Source organism: Papio anubis, chromosome 6 (genome assembly GCF_008728515.1).
Source record: "Papio anubis isolate 15944 chromosome 6, Panubis1.0, whole genome shotgun sequence".
Classification (NCBI taxonomy): domain Eukaryota; kingdom Metazoa; phylum Chordata; class Mammalia; order Primates; family Cercopithecidae; genus Papio; species Papio anubis.
The window spans coordinates 133505722-133523476 of NC_044981.1; the positions used below are offsets into that span (position 1 = coordinate 133505722).

The window sequence follows — 17755 nt, forward strand, 5'->3', positions numbered from 1 at the left end:
CTGACAACTTTCATTTCCAAATTTGATGAAAACTGTAATCCTACAGGGGCAACAGATCTAATTAATCCCATGAAAAAATAATTATTAAACACACACAAAAAACAAAAAGCATAATTAAATTGCTGAAAACCAGTATTTAGGATTACATACTCTGCAAAAACTTGTTTAGAAAAAAAAAGAAAAAAGAAATAAAATAAAAACTTACTGGAACAACCAAAAAAACAAAAAAAAAAGGAAAAAATCATTGTCAGCAGACTTGATATAACAGGAATAAAATGATAAAGATTAGGGAAGTAGTTAATGGAAGAGGAAAAATGATATGAAATGAAAATTTTAATGTACACAAAGGAATTAAAAGCATTAGAATTGATATGTACATGGAAAAATAGTTATAGGAGAAATTTTTCTTGTTTAAAAAAGATAATTGACTATTGAAATCAAAATCATAAGCTTATATTGTCAGATGTATAATATATAGAAGTAAAAATACATGACAACATAGTACAGAGGATAGGAAAGGGGATTGGAGGTTTACTGTTGTAAGGTTCTTATGCTAAATGTAAAGTGGTATAATATTATTTTAATGTACATTCTGGAAAGTTAAAGAAGTATATTCCTAGACAAAACCAAAGAAACAAAATGAATAGGTATCTTTAATAATCCAAAAGTCAAGAGAAGATGTTATACAAATTAATGCAAAAGAAGGCAGGACAATAAGAAAAAAAAAAAAAAAAAAAAGGCAAGAGCAGATAAGACAAGCCAAAGCAAATAGCAAAGTGTAGGCTTAATCCAATCATATCAATATTTACATTAAATGGAAGTGACTTAACTCTCAAATTAAATGGCTAAACTATTAAGATTGGTTGAAAAATAAAGATCTAAATATATGTTATTTACACACACACACACACACTCTCTCTCTCTCTCACATAAGCTGGGTGTGGTAGTATACACCTGTAATCCCAGAACTTTGCAGAAGAATCACTTGAGCACAGGAATTTGAGAACAGCATAGGCAATATAGTGAGACCTCATTTCTACACAAAAATTTAAAAATTAGCCACACATAGTGGTGTGCGCCTGTAGTCCCAGCTACTCTGGAGGCTGATGTGAAAGGATTTCTTGAGCCCAGAAGCTGGAGGCTGCAGTGAGCTGAGATCACACTACTGCACTCCAGCCTGGCCAAAGGAGTGAGACCCTGTTCCAAAAAAAAAAAAAAAAAAAAAAAAAAAAAGCAATACATTAAAATACTAAAAGAGCCGGGCTGTGGCTCAAGCCTGTATCCCAGCACTTTGGGAGGCCTGACATGACGAGGTCAGGGAGATCGGTGACCATCCTGTCTAACCTGGTGAAACCCCCGCCTCTACTAAAAAAACATACAAAAAATCCAGCCGGGCGAGGTGGCGGGCTCTGTAGTCCCAGCTGCTCGGGAGGCTGAGGCAGGAACATGAACCCGGAGGCAGAGCCAGTGAGCTGAGATCCAGCCACTGCACTCCAGCCTGGGCCAGCTACAGGAGCAAGACTCCATCTCAAAAAAAAAAAAAAAAAAAATACTGAAAAGAGAGATGAAATACATGATGGTGTGAAAAATATATACCAATAAACACTACTAAAAAGTTGGAATAGCTATATAAATACTCAGAAAATGTACTTGAACAAGGAATGTTACTGAATAAAGAGGGACATTTCATAATGCTGCCAAAAAGTATCAACTTTCAAAAGACATAGCAATCCTAAATGATCATGCACCTAATATCACTGCTCAAAAATACATGGGAATAAAACCTGAGAGAAGTGAAGGAAAAAACAGACAAAGTTATAGTCCAACACTCTCAGTAACTGAGAGAACATGTAGATATAAAAACCATTAAGGATAATTGACCTGTATAGAAGTTTTCATGCAACAACTCCAGAATACACATTATTTTCAAGTGCACATGTTATAATAAACAAACTGAACACTATTATCGGCCATAAAATTAAATCTCAATAGTTTTCAAAAGGTCTGAAATAATGCAAATTATGTTCTCAGACCAATTTAGAAATAAATTAGATACTAGTAACAGTAAAGATACCTTGACAATTCCCCAAATATTTAGAAACTAAAAATTATCCCCAAAATAAATGAAAGATTATATTAAACCGAGTGAAAATTAAAGCACAATATATCAAAATATGTGGAGTGCAAACAAAGTAGTTCCTGGAAAAAAATTGTAATATAAAATGCCTATATTAGTAGAGAAAAAAGATTACAAATCAATGATCTAAGGTTTAATCTTAAGAAACTTGGAACACAAGAGAAAAATTAAACTCAAAGTAAGCAAAAAGAAGGAATGTTCTTTTCATACAAGTTGTTACATTTATTAGGCAAAAGTTGTTCCTATTTCTACCGTATTATTATTTTAATGTCTATAGGATCTATAATGATGTCCCCCTTTATTTATGATTTTGATTGCTTGTTTCTTCTCTCTTTTTTCTTGATAAATCTTTCTAGAATATTATCAACTTTAGTGATCTTTACAAAAAACCAGCTTTTGGGTTCCTCTAAAGTATTTCTGTTTTCTACTTCATTGATTGTGCAAACTGTTTTAGAAATTATGAGGAGGGAATATCCTCATGAATCCTCATGAATCCATTTCATGAGGCTTGCAGTATCTCATCCTGACAACGCCACAAGAAAAAATAAGTTCATACCAATATTCATTATAAACATAGATCCAAAATCATTAACAAAATGCTAGCAAACAGGATTCAACATAATTTTAAAAGGATAATCCCAATTGCCAAGCAGGATTAATCTAAAGATTGCAAGACTGGATTTACATTTTGAAAATCAATCAGTATAATTTGTCGTATTAACAGTTTAAAAAGAAATATCATATGATCATCTCAATAGATGCAGAAAAGTCCATTTAACAAAATTGAACACATATTCTTGATAAAAGCTCTCAGCAAACTAAAAACATGAGGGGGGCATCCTCAAACCAATAAGGAGCACCTATAGGTAAAATACAGCCAACATCATTTTCAATTGTAAGAGACAATGCTTTCCACTTAACATAAGGAATAAGGCAAGGATATTTTCCTCCACCACTTCTAGTCAATAGTTTACTGCAATAGGACAAGAACATGCCACAGAAGTTACACAGATTAGAAAGGAAGTAAATTTCCCTTTGCAGATGACATGATTATCTACAAGAAAATCCCACTAAATGGACCGAAAAGTAACTAGAACTAATAAGTTTAGCAAGATTACAGTATAGAAGGTTAATGTATAAAAATTATTGTATTTTTCTATTCTAGTAACAAATAATTTAAAACTGAAATGGAACACAGTAGCATTTGCTTTTGACAAAAAATATGAAACACTGATAAATTTGACAATATAATATGCAAGGCTTGCATATCAAAAACTAGAAAACATTTCTGAGAAAAAAATTATAACGACCTAAATAAATGCAGAGTTATGCCATGTTCATACATTGCGATATCTAATACTTGTAAGATGTCAGTTCTTCCCAAATTGACCTGTTAATTCAATATAATTTCAGCCAAATTCTAGCAGGTTTTTTGGTAAAGAATTGACATGCTAAATTTAAAAGTTATGTGGAAATGTAAAGGAGCTAAAGTACTGAAAAGGTATTGGAAATGATGAATGAGGTTGAAGAGTTTACAATACCCGACTTTATGACTTGCTGGAAAGCTACAATAATTAACATATTAACTAGTATTAACATAAGAATAGATCAGTGAAGCAGAAAAGAGTCCAGAAATGCATAGTTGATAGATTTTGACAAAGGAGCCAAAGTAATTCAATGGGAAAAAGATAGTCTTTACAACAAATAATGTTTGAAAACTTGGATATCCATAATAAGTGAACTTTGACCATTACCTGATATATAGAAAAATTAATATTCAAAATGAAATACAAACCTACATTTAAGAGCTAAAACTATAAAGCTTCTTGAAGAAAACCTGGGAGAGAAATCCTTGGACCTTGTCTTTCTTGGGTAGAACATAAAAAAGTATGGACTATAAAAGAAAAAGATAATAAGCTAGTGTTCATAAAAATTAGATGATGAAACCAGGTAAAAAGCAATCTATATGAAAAGCAAGCTTTAACATATGTTAAAGAACATGTATCCAGAATCTATAAAGAATTCTTGCAATGCATTACTAAGGAAACAAACAACTCAAAATAGAAATGGGCATAAGCTTTGTAAACACTTCATAAAAGAAGATGTATAAATGACAAATAAATAAAAAAAAAAGATTCCCAACATTATTAGGCATTAAATAAATGCAAACAATAGAAATACACATGCCTCAGAATTCTTAAAATTAAAATAGGGTTAACATTCCAAGAGTTGGTAAAGATGTGGAATGTTCTTATGAAAAAAAGAGAAAATACTTGTCTCTAAATATGCTTTTGACTTGTATGCTACTGTTCATAGAAAAATTGTAACCCCAAACTGGAAATGACCCAAACACCCATCAAATGATAAACAGAGAAGCAAGTCACTGTACATTATACAAATGGAATATTATCAAGCAATTTTTAGAATAAACTGCTGATATATGCAACAATATGGATGAATCATAAAAACATAACAGCAAGTGAAGGAAGCCAAACAAAGAAACAAACAACCCTCCCCCCAAAAAACAGACTATGATTCTATTTTTAAGAAGTTGTAGAAATTGCAAAATTACAATGCTAGAAAGCAAAACAGTAGGTGCATGGGAGGTAATGAGGAGTTCACGGCAATGGGGCACAAGGGATGATTACACCTCTGTAACCATGGGTTAAAATTCATTTCTTTAAATGGGTGAATTTTGTTTTATTAATACCTCACAAAAAGCTGATAAAAATCCAAAGTGATTATCTTTCCTTCCTGAACTTGCTCCTCCTCCTATAATTCCTATAACCATAACTGGTACTTATTATCATCTACTCCATTGCAAAGCAAAACCTGGGAGTCATCCTTACGCCTTCTCTTTCTTATTCCCCAAATCAATGAGTTTGTCAGGCTGTATCAGTCTGAGTTCTAAAATGTAACTCGCTTTCTATATATCTTCACTGATGCTCATTGACTGGGTCCAGGCTTCTGGTATCTTTCATTAATATTTCTTCAACAGCCTTATAAATTGTTACCCATCTCTGCTAATGCAGATAGATTTCTCTGAACATGACTCTGGCCATGTCACTTTCTATGGTCTACTAATGGGAAAAAATGATTTTTTTCCAAGCTAAGTGTTGTTAAAATGACTCTTCAGAATGATCTCGACTACCTTCTGAAACCTAAAACCTAGTCATAATCCGGGGCAATTTCTATAGATTTTTGGAAAATTAATTAGTTCCTCATTTCCTCATGCTTTGCAGATATATGTCCTTGTGCCTAGGTATGAAGTTATAGCTCTTTTCTGGTATTATTATAGAATTTTTTGTTCTTTTGTACCCCTCTTGTAGATTTCAAGGGTTCAGCTGCATCAATGTGTGCTTACTTCATCATCTTTCCTACAAGTAAACTGTAAGATACTGATTAATATTTGCAATCACATTATAGTAATAGTTCTATGTTATTTTGTGATATAATATTGAATTTTGAAATGCCCAATTATAGAGCTCTATAAAACAAAGATCTCTCCAAAAAATTATCAGAGCAAAAAAGTGGTTCACTCACCTTACAACCAGTGGTAATGCTGTGGCCCCAGGTATTGGGTGCGCATTTAGAACATTTCTCTCCAATGGTATTGGGAGGGCAAATGCATCGCCCGGTCTTTGGGTCACAATTATTACCCAGATGAGAACATTCACAAGCTTCACAGGTGTAAGAGGGAAAACAAAGAAGGGGAAAAAATAGTAAAAATTTGATACAAAGTGTTGACTTTTATATTGTGTTGGTTTATCTTACTTTCTTTTCAGTTCTATACTTAAGGATATTTGGAAATAAAAACTTACCTCATTCACCTTTTATATTATAATACAGTGTATTTCAGAAAGGAGCTGTTCAATAAATATAAGATGTATTTCATGTAATAATTTCAAAAGTTAAAGTATTTTTAGCTTTCTTATGAAGTTTAAGAAAGGAAAGAACTGGTGTTATCAGATTCCATGTTAACTGTAATACCTTATATCCAGGTATTATAAAGTTTACTATTTTGTTTGTATATTTATTTTAAGTTCATTTCTGATTTGTTTATGCTGTACAGAGTAGTTTTTCCTTGTTGATGAGTCTAATCTACAGTAAAAACCAAAAAACTTAATAAGCTTCTTAAATTTGGTACATCATGTATATAGTTAGAAACACACACATCAGGATATTCCAATTTTGCAAATACTTTAAAATAGTTGAATTACAGACACTATTTATATATAAAGATACTTTTGATTTTTATTTACCACCTAACTTTTTTTATAGATTTTTCATTTTTGTTGCTACCATGCAATATTCAAAGGGTACAAAGTTATATACCTTTTGTACTTTTTCAAAGATTGTAAAAATAATGTTTGAGAATATCTTCAAAGTCATCCAAGACAAAGAACGCATGCCACATAGCGATAGTTGACCCAGCTACTAAGAATATTTCTAGTGCAGCATTTCATGTCAAAGAAATGTAAGTGAGGGAAGAAACCCAAATACTTGAATTCAAATGGAAGACTAATGTTATGAGTAAACTTTTAATTGGTTATATGATGACTAAATCATTTTCACTGAATATACTTAGAATATTTGACTAAACTCACTTTTTATGAGATTACAATAATCATTGCTCACAGCATTATATACCAGCTGTGAAAGATGCTTAGAAAAATACTTTACACAGAGTAAACACTAAATAAATGTTAGTCATTGCTGTTTTGGTTATTACTGCTGTTGCTAATTTTAAGCCAAATGATTTATTTTAGATGTGTCCTTCATTAAGAAGAAAAATAGTTACCATTACATTTAAATTTATATGCTAAAAAATGTCATGGGACAGTCCAAATCATTACTTGCAAACAGAAATTATCTTAAGTAGTTCTTCAGCGGAATCATAACACTAAATAGAAAGAAGACCTGAGTAATTAGCTAGTTTTCCTGTGCCAAAGCACAATGTATACCACAATGAATAAAACTAATAAAGATAATAATAATAATGATAATGCTTCCATAGCACTTACATGCTAGGCATTACTCTAAATATTTTATAGCCACTTACTCAACTAATTGTAACAAAAACCGTGTGTGGTAGATACTATTATTATCTTAATTTAATAGATGAATTTTGCAGGCGGAAAGTGAAACAAAATCACTCAAGGTCCCAGAACTAGTTACTGAGGGAGCCATTAGACAAATCCAGGCTGTTTTGTGCAAGTCATGTCCTCAGTCCTGTTACTAACCTGCCTGTTTTGTGCTTTTTTTTTTTTCTGTGGTGTTTCTTTGGGTCAGAATGTTAGTTGGTCTGCATTTCTTAAATACTGTCATCTTTCTATAATTTAAAATAACATTCTTGGTCTCGTTTATAATTTGTTACTATATGTATGTAAATGTATAATACTACCTCATTAATTCATATTAAGTAAAAATGTCAGTGAGCTTTGGATTTAAAGAACAGAGTATATTTTAAAATACAGCTTTATAATTTTTAAGTATATACAGATATTGACTTAGAGATATACAGATTCTTACAGGATCTACAATTATAACAATTAGAATAACTTATCATGGCTTAATTTATGGTAAAATCCACATATCTAAAGTGCTAGAGAATATCTGAAAGATATTGGTTCTTTAAATAGTTTTAAATATTATTCCTACTGCTTCCTACATAAATTTGCCACAACAGTGAATAATAATGTTTTGAAATCTTACTATGGTGCTGAGAGTATGTGAGCATTATCCAGGTTGAATCAATGACATTAGTAAGCAAAGGTAATATTCAAACTAGTGATTGTTGGAATAAGGGTCAATTCGAAATTAGTGGCATATAAATCAAGGCTAATGTTCAATCTTTACTTTCATCTGCAGCATGCCAAGTGATATTTTCTTAGCTCATGATTTGGGTGAAGGCTGTGGCTGGATGTATAAGAACACTGCTTGAGGGAATCATGGTTAGAAACCTCTGCCTGCATTTTTTGATGAACTAAATATCTAGAGCCAACCTATTTCTCTCTTAGAACGTCACAGTTTTCAAGGCAGCCAAAAGTAGATGAAAACATATTTTGGGGGTACCAGAAAAAAAAAAAACCACCTTGACTTCTTGATCCTGATATCAATTTTGCAATAGGAAAAAGGGAAAGTTGAAATGCTTTGGCGTGGAGTTTGAGCTTAAACTAAGATAAGATTGGTACCAGAAAAATCGAACATCTACCATTCAAGCTGTAGCAGTCTTTGAGTGACTGGCTGAAGGAATGTCACAGACAGGGAAGGACACAACCAAATGAGCTTCTGCTGATTTTTATTGAGTACCTGCACACAGTTATTAAGGCAGTATTTCAAACTGCCATGTATTTCTTTTTTTAAGTAATGTAAAAATAAGTAGACATTACTCATTATGTTAAATATGTTGTATCAATCTGCGCTTCCTTTAAAAGAACAAACCATTACAGAAGTCAGACTCTAAAACTATCAGAGTGAATATGTAGGACTTAAGTGGTATTTACAGACCTGTGCAGCCTCCTTCTTGGAAGCTGAAATAGCCGTGGGCACAGCGGTCACATTTCTTCCCTGTGACTCCGGGTTGGCACCAACATTGTCCACTCTCTTCACAGTCGAATGACTTAGACCCAAAAGAATTGCAGTTGCAGGGAACACAGCCCCTTGCTGATTGCAGACCAAAGGTTCCAGGCTGGGAATGGAAGAGGAGAGAAAAATTAAATTTAAATCAGTTAACTCAAAGTGAAGCAAGAATCACAATACCAAAGATCTGGTGGGAAAAAAGGAACTTGGGAGTTATCAGGATTCCTCACTGATGTTATGACAACTGGGTTTTCATTCAATCAAATGGACCTTTTCTAGGATATCCAAAGAGAAAAGTTCAATTATTCTGATATTTTATCAAAATTAACTGCAGAATTAGGCACTGCCTTTACTGTCTGTTGTATTTTCACCAGCCTGTCCCAATACTTCTCAAGGTTCCAATAGCAATATGGAAAGGACCTATAGGTGATATTTCTAGTCTTAATTTAAAATTTTACTTGCTTCTTTCTTAGTAATCTGAATTGATTACTTTCAGATCTATGGATTCCTACTTGGTAAAAGTACTTTCAGCATTATCGACCAGCAGCCTAATGTTAAAATAATCCTTTTCGCTCTAGCATTTGATAGAATTCTGTCACTATCCATACATACTTTTAATCATTGCTATAATGTTCATATTATAAATATAATTTTCAGGTTATGCTTACACTGACCAAACAATTGGTTCAACAAACATTTGATTTCTTGGGTTTCATTCTAATAATTGAAATTGCTTAGTGAGAACACGTATTAAAGAACCAGAGCAGGTAAGTAAAGGAAACTTTCATTCTCTGATGAGTTATTCATATGCATATCTCTTATCTATCTATAACAAATCATCTTTTACGGTCAAGTTTGCATTACCAGCTTCGGCTGACTTTCTTGAAATGCATGTTATCAGGCCTAAAATGACAATGTTAGAAAATGCTGATGGATCAAAAAATCACTTGTATCAGAAAAATGAAAAGAATCTATCCTGCTTAAAGTATTTCAGGGTTATTTTTTAAAAATATAAAGCATGTCACATTATTATGATATTTTAATCTGGAAAATTAGTCTTGGTAATTACTTCTTTGTAAAAATAATTCTTATTGTGGAAAATTAGACTTAATCATTGCTTCTTGGTAAAAAAACAAATCTTGCCACTTAACGTGAGCCACCCAAAGAGAAGTGAATAAGCCTCATTATATATTTTAGATATTATTGTTAGTAGTTTTAAAAATGTTATAAAAATGAAATCAAACTGAAAATTAGATTTTTAAAATGACTGTAGCTAAGAATAGTTTTATTTTTTTTATTTTTATTTTTTTATTTTTATTTTTTTTGAGACGGAGACTCGCTCTGTCGCCCAGGCTGAAGTGCAGTGGCCAGATCTCAGCTCACTGCAAGCTCCGCCTCCCGGGTTCACGCCATTCTCCTGCCTCAGCCTCCCGAGTAGCTGGGACTACAAGAATAGTTTTATTTTTAAAATGCAAAATGGGTTGACTGAGTTTGACAATTATTCTCATCTTTACATGTACTTTTGGTTTTATTTTTATTTCTAGTTCTAATTCAGATTGTGGTAAACGATTAAAGAAAAAAGCATGTAACAGTTCCAACAGATGACATGACTTTGAAATTAAATTCACCTATATAAAAAAAAACTAATCATATAGTATTATTATTGGTAAAAAGAAATTCACGTAAAATTGTAGATACCTGGCTTAGAGAAATAATCAGAAATTGGAACAATTATTAAAACAAAAGCATGCCTGTTACAATATTATTTATCATGGTGAATAACTATGCAGGCACTTAAATGTTCAATGTTAGAAAAATTGTTGAATAAATTAAATGACATCCACATTATAAAATAATATGCAAGAATTAAAATCCTGTTTTGAAGCAGTTTTAATGATATAAATATGCTTAGGATATAGCATGAAGTAGAAATTAAACAAAAATACGAAATTATATAAATGCTATGTAAATTTCAATTACATACCCATAATGACACACACACTACCCAGACACACAAACAGAAACAGAAATATATAGACAAAAACACTAAACATAATATATTAAAACAGTATTGAAAAATATCTGAGTCATAGAATTGTATTCATCTTTATTTCAGAAATTATCTTCACTCATATATATATGCTGATATATGTACACACACATATATACACAGACATATATATACATAGACTTATATAATTATATCTATATCTATATATGCAACACACTCATATTGATTTACTCATTAAAGGGGTGTGTGTACACCCCTTTAAATCAATCAAATATCAAATGAAATTCTAAATTATATCTATCATTTTAAAAATTCCAAAGTTGATCATGTAAGGAAATATACAAGAAGAAATGGCTCTACCTCACATTTCAAATATTTAAATAATGTAGCTTTAAAGATTAAGTTGTAGCAAAATAAATATTACCAAATTTAAGTAATAAAATGTTTACAAATTTGTTCAAAAATTTATTTCAAAGGCTAAAGAAAACCCCACTAGTAAACAAACTTAAGGACCAGACATTCATAGTCAGTAATTGAAATTAATGAGGTAAAACAAATACAGGAGAGAGTGTCTGTCCAGACCCAGTGGGAAATTGGATGGGTTCCCATAAATGTGTCTCTCTCGGGGTAATAAGAACTAGCATTCACATACTGTGCTTCCTTTTTGAAAAGCACGATTCTAAACCCTTTACAAATCTAAACTCTTTACAAATATGTACTTATTTACTCCTCAGGACAACCCTGGCAGACAGTTGTCATTCTCACCACTTTTTTATTGAGTGGTGAAACTGAGGCACAGACAGGTTAAGTAAGTTGCCTAAGGTCATGAGCTAACCAACTGTGGAGTCAAGATTCCAGATCAGCTAGGTTAGCTCCGGAATTCGAGTTCTTAGCTCTCACACATACTGCCACAGAGGAAGAAATAGTCTCAGGATAAAACCCTGCTTCATGCAATAGTACTGTAAGACATGTAGGGCTTGAATGAACGTTGATTTTCTGCTAAATTTATATTTTGGAGACATTTTAATCAGTTATTATCTTTTTTTATTGTAAATGTATGCATTTGTTTTTGAAAAAAATTATTTTAAAGATGTTTTCATTTAACAACACTAGTAATAATAATAGTAATCAGGTCTAACATTTACTAAAAACTCTCCATGCTCCTGCCTGATACACTGTTCTCACTGCTGCCTTGAGACATCTTGGAGGCGCCTTATCCGATCTACCTTCCAGACAACCTGCAGTGCAGAATTTCACTGAATGAAAGCCTCCAGTTTCTTGGCTTTTGGATCCACCAGAGGTGCTCTGTAATGGACTGAATGTTTATGTTCCCCCAAAATTCATATGTAGAAATCTTAACCCTCAAGGTGCTGGTATAGACAGGAGGTGCGGCCTTTGGGAGGTGATTAGGTCGTGAGGATGGTGCTCTCCTGAATGGGATCACTGCACTTATAAAAGAGGCCCCAGAGAGGTTCCTCCACCATGTGAGGTTCCATGGGGTAAATGACTGTCTAGAGAAAGAGGGCCCACACTAGATAGGAAATCTGCTAGCGCCTGGATCTTGTACTTCCCAGCCTCCAGAACTGCGAGAAATGAATTTCCGTTGTTTACATGTCACTTAGTCTATGCTATGCTCTTATAGCACTCGGAATGAACTAAGATGAGCTTCCACAAGATTATCTTTCTCTCAGGCTGATTACAGTAAGATACTAGGGTCTTCCTGGCCAATTCAGGATTCCTTTAGTGGGTAAAATTTGCTTGGGTGCATCCCACTGGCTTGGCCAAGAATTTAGGGTTTGACAAAATTCACCAAACGAGGCTTTTCCTACCCAGTGTTTCCTTCTATGTTTTCCTGGGAGTCAGAACCCCATTGCAGCAGCAGGCTATGCTCTCTCCCACTTCATGCTTCATTGGCCTTTCCCCCAGGAAATCTCTTGGCATTTGCTTCTTGGAGTATGTAAGCAGACACAAACTCTCTGAAGTGGATCTTACTACAGATGAAGAAGCTGAATTACAGAAAGATTCAACGAATTTATAGCTAGGAAGTAATGAGGCCGGGATTTGATCTAAGGCAGTCTGACATCAAAATTTGTTTTTTAAAAAATGTGTGATAATGAGCCAAGAAATAAAACCATGAGTTGTTTTTCACTTCTTCTTCTTTACCCTTTATTTCCCTCTCTCCTTCTATGCCCTATCCTCAACTCCCTGCAGGTCCTCACTCTATACTGGCAAGTTTTGTCTCCTGCTCTTCTGCAGCTCAGCCTGGGACCTCTTCTTCCCTCCCTCACTCTCTTCCTTCTTCCCCAGCATTTGTTTTGTTTTGTCCTGTGATAGGAGAACCACACTTTTGTAATTAGAAAAAACTTCCCCCATTTGGGGTACTTGTCCATTTATAGTGTGTGAAAATGTGTTTCTTGTGTTTGTCGTACACATAAGCACAATTGATGTGGAGATTAACAAAATTTTTACTGATGATAAAATGCCAGATAAACGGGCTGAGTTTTCTTGGGCAAATCACTTTCTCTGCCAGATTTCCCTTCATTTGTTCATTCATAAAAGTTAGCTTTATCCAAAGGATGCCTGAAGTCGCTTCCATTTCTAAGATTATAGGTTCTCGCAAGTAGATTTTTATTTGATTTCTACATATTCATGGTTAATTGAAAGTTGGGTTAATTGAAAGTTTTATGACCCTATGAACTTGAATATGCTTTTTAAAGCATATGGATGGTTATTTTTAAAAGGGCAAGGGTTCAGTTAGGAATTGTCTAATTTTTGCATTTGCAATTTGCACACCTAGCAATTGTTACTTGGTAAAATGCCACCAGGGAACTTCAGCCGCAGCACACAGAACACAACATGCGGAGGCATGAGCCATGCAGTGCCTCTGGGATTACCGGAGCTGGGGCCCGATAGGCTCCCCGAGGGCACCCGCTGGAGCTGCCAACAGCCCACCTCTGAGGAGAACCCAGCACCCGTTGCGCTCTCCGCGGCTGCTCCTCCTGTTGGTGCACCTGCCTGCCGAGGTTGCACTGTTTCCCTACGAAGTCTGATTTACAGACACATCTTCCTGTAATATCACATTGCGGTGACACAGAGCCAACGGGATCGCAGTCACATAGCACACAGAATCGCTTCTCTGGATCCCACCACATATTGGGCTTTAAAAGCCAACCATAAAATAAAATAAAAACAAAACAGAGCAATGATATTATTCAAGAGATAGAAGCAGATGATACTTTCAAACTTCCTACAGTAAGGCCAGTTTGACATAGGAGAAATGCTTGCTTCTGCTTAACTATCTTTATCACAAATACAATGCATTTCTGTCAAAGAGCTAGAGCGAATCTGTCCGCTCTCATGGAGGAATCTGAAGTTGCTTGCCATACTGAAAGCAGGGCAATCGGTATGTTCGGGGACTGAGAACAACATGCTCTATTTTAATTGAATATTTTGTTTTAGCAAAATAATGCATCTTAAAAAATACCTTGATTAGCTTCTCTACTGAAAACTTCTGTTAGGTACAGTTCTCACAGGAAGTAGCTTTTAAATGATGGAACTAGAAGAAGGTGTTTGCTAAAAAGCAAAGGGAGTAACATTTTTGTTTTGTTTTGTGTTTTGAGACAGAGTCTCACTCGGTTGCACAGGCTGGAGTGCAGTGGCACCATCTCGGCTCACTGCAACCTCTGCCACCCAGGTTCAAGCGATTCTTCTGCCTCAGACTCCCGAGTAGCTGGGATTACAGGTGCCTGCCACCACACCTGGCTAATTTCTGTAGTTTTTAGCAGAGACGGGGTTTCACCATCTTGGCCAGGCTGTTCTTGAACTCCTGACCTTGTGATCCACCTGCCTCGGCCTCCCGAAGTGCTGGGATTACAGGCGTGAGCCACCGCACCCGGCCCCGGGAGTAAAATTTTATTCTGCCAAAAATGTAAAGGCAAAACAAAGAGTATCTCCACAGATTAAGATTAAATTTGCATGCTTTTTGTTTCAGAAATGTCTGAATTAAAGCGAATATAATACACATTCACTGCCAAACAAAATGTTAGCTTAAGGTCAAGTGGTAATGTACAATGAATTTTGTTCTAGTCTGGAAAAAACTTTTCACTGATCACAGTCATTTCACTTGTAGAATTAGATAATCGAAACCTTCCTTTTAATATACGAAGGTATACAAAACATGTCATGAAAAGTCAGTGAACATTTGCAAGGAGAAAGTAACGTATGGGTCAGCCTCTACTCTTTACCTTGCATTTGTCACACCTCTGACCCTGCACGTTGGCTCTGCACTCACACTGTCCAGTTTGACTGTGGCAAATCTCAGAGAAAGAGCCATTGGCATTACAGCGACAGGCTGCAAAGAGAAGAGAAATCTGTGGTCAGGAAAACTTTCTAATAGTCTTAATAGGTTTTGTTAACTAATAATATACCCCACATGGTAACATGGACACTTAAGTTCAGTAACAGAATGTTAAGTGCCCTGTTAGGCATTTAACCCCTATGACAATTCTACAAGCTGTAGACATAATTCACATAAAGGCTTTAGCAACTTGTCTGGCCCATCATATGCCATTAAAATATTAATGTCATCATCATTATTCCAATTTTGAGCATGAAGACACTGAAATCGAAAGAAGCCATAGCTTATACGAGTCCATATGCCTGTTCTGTCATATAGGTGAGTCCAGAACGTAATGGGAACTTGGAGTTCTTGACTCAAGGTGTAATGCTGTTTTAGTTCTTTACAGATACATCAGGGTAACACTTAAAATACTATTATCCCATTGTAAGTAATGCATACTGACTTTAGAACTAAAATAATTTTGAGGAATTATCAAAATTAGTAGCACCCCTGGCATAATTTTAATGTTACTATTAATCTAGACAAATTTAGTTATTTTTTTCATTTAATGATTTACTATGTGCCAGTTTTTGTGTTAAGTTTAAAAAATGGTTTGAGGTTAAATATTTATGCCTTTTGTAAGATTCGAAAGTTTATAAGACAACAACATCATTTCAAGTATCTTAAGACTATAGCATTATAGCATTTAAGAATCACTTTTATTTTACAGTTTATAGGCTATCTCCAAACATAGAAAATATATGTAGTTTAAGTAATCTTTTTTTCTTTTTTGCTTTGTTATAAAGCTGTCTGAGGTTATTCTAAAATGTAGAATAAATCAGTCTAAAGCTCCAGTGGCCTTTTCACAAATAGAATAGCAATTCATTGTTTACCCTATATTTTTAATGGTACATATAATTGCATTTATACCAGAATAAAAATACAAGGAGGAGATGACATGGGAATGTAGGCTACTCATAGATGATTTTGTTAAATTTCTGAATACTTTGATTTGAACACAACTTAAAATTATGTTATAAACGGGTACTCTATCAGCCTATGCTAATATTTTATTCTCCTGGTTCTAGGTTCTCCTTTTAAAAAACAAACAAATAAACAAACAAAACAACTGCTTTTCTAAAAACTGCTTAATCTATCTTCCAGTAAAATTTGTCTTCAGTGTCTGCCAAGTGGATACTAGAGTAACGGCCATGGAGAAACGGAAAGAGCCTATGGATAGTCTATAGCTGAAATATAAGGAAAGGCTGAAAATTTTTCCTTTAAATATCCATTTTCATCTGATTTATCAAATTTGTATATACTTTTATTATTTTATGAAAGTTTCTTATGCATATCATACATACATTTTAAAAACATCAAATTATTTAGACTTTAGAAGTCACTTCTTCTTAGAGTGTAAACTGCAAAATTAAATTTACCATAAATATGATGGTAATTAATTAACGTTATCTTAAAAAAACAAAGCAATATAAAGTTTTGCTAAAGTGTCATTTCAATGGAAAAGTATGACACCAACAATATACACAAATTTAAAATGCAAAATGTATTTCTTTGTAGTGGTGTACTTTTCTTGAACAAATCTATAGGTAACTAAAATAATGTATTTTCATGAAATTTCTTTCCTTGAGGTTTTACCACCTATGCATAGAAGTGATAATTGTATCCATGAAAAATTATAAAAATAAGTAACAAATGTGCTTCTTATAATTTTAATTGTGATTATATGGCAAAGAGCATTAAAAATTATAATCACATCTATACTCATGGCAAGTAGTATGAAAATTGGTAATGGTCAAAATGTTTTTATTCTCACATTCTTTTTTATGTTCTTAAGACTTCATGCCACAGATCCCTAGTTTACCATAATAAAATAAGTGGAATAATATCTCTAACTTTATGGGGGTGGGGGTTATTGGAAGACAGGATAAAATGTCAGTAAATGATTAACTTAGCCCTAGAATTCACTGGTGAACAATTGATATGCACAGCTACTATGAGCACTGCTACCAAAAACAGTTACCATGTGTGAGCATCACCAGGACTCAGGAACTCACTGGATACCCTCTATGTGCCAAATCTTTTAGTCCCCACAGAAAATTCATGACCCTTTTTGTAGACTAGGAAACTGTGTCTCAAGGAGGTCAAATATCTTGCTCAGGAGCACACAGCTAGAAAATGTAGACCCTAGATGATCTGTCGGAAAGGAAGAATTTCTTTCTTTTTTTTTTTTTTTTTGAGACGGAGTCTTGCTCTGTCGCCCAGGCTGGAGTGCTGTGGCCGGATCTCAGCTCACTACAAGCTCCGCCTCCCGGGTTCACGCCATTCTCCTGCCTCAGCCTCCCGAGCAGCTGGGACTACAGGCGCCCGCCACCTCGCCCGGCTAGTTTTTTGTATTTTTTAGTAGAGATGGGGTTTCACCGTGTTAGCCAGGATGGTCTCGATCTCCTGACCTCGTGATCCGCCCATCTCGGCCTCCCAAAGTGCTGGGATTACAGGCTTGAGCCACCGCGCCCGGCCGGAAAGGAAGAATTTCTTAGGCTCCCTATGATTTTACACATTTATCAAGAATTCAGTGTTTAATGGCACTTTGAGCCTGTTGGAAATTTTGCTTTAAAAAAAGATCAAAGTACAGGTTACATTAATAGGTGCCAGTTGGTACAGAGAG

At 34.3% G+C, this 17755-nt stretch overlaps 1 protein-coding gene across 7 annotated transcripts in view; it reads right to left on the reverse strand.

Moving 5' to 3' along the window:
* The window catches only part of LAMA2 (laminin subunit alpha 2), a 618419-nt gene that overhangs the window by 210238 nt on the left and 390426 nt on the right, over positions 1-17755 (reverse strand). For 4 of the 7 annotated variants that reach the window (XM_021936880.2, XM_021936881.2, XM_021936883.2 and 1 more), the window contains 4 exons: positions 14975-15081; positions 13625-13888; positions 8648-8828; positions 5681-5817 (listed from right to left, as the gene is read on the reverse strand). In XM_021936880.2, coding sequence (XP_021792572.2) covers positions 5681-5817; positions 8648-8828; positions 13625-13888; positions 14975-15081 — 689 coding nt within the window. The remainder of the gene's footprint in view (positions 1-5680; positions 5818-8647; positions 8829-13624; positions 13889-14974; positions 15082-17755) is intronic. The other 3 variants (XM_021936884.2, XM_021936886.2, XM_021936885.2) reach the window with 1 other exon arrangement.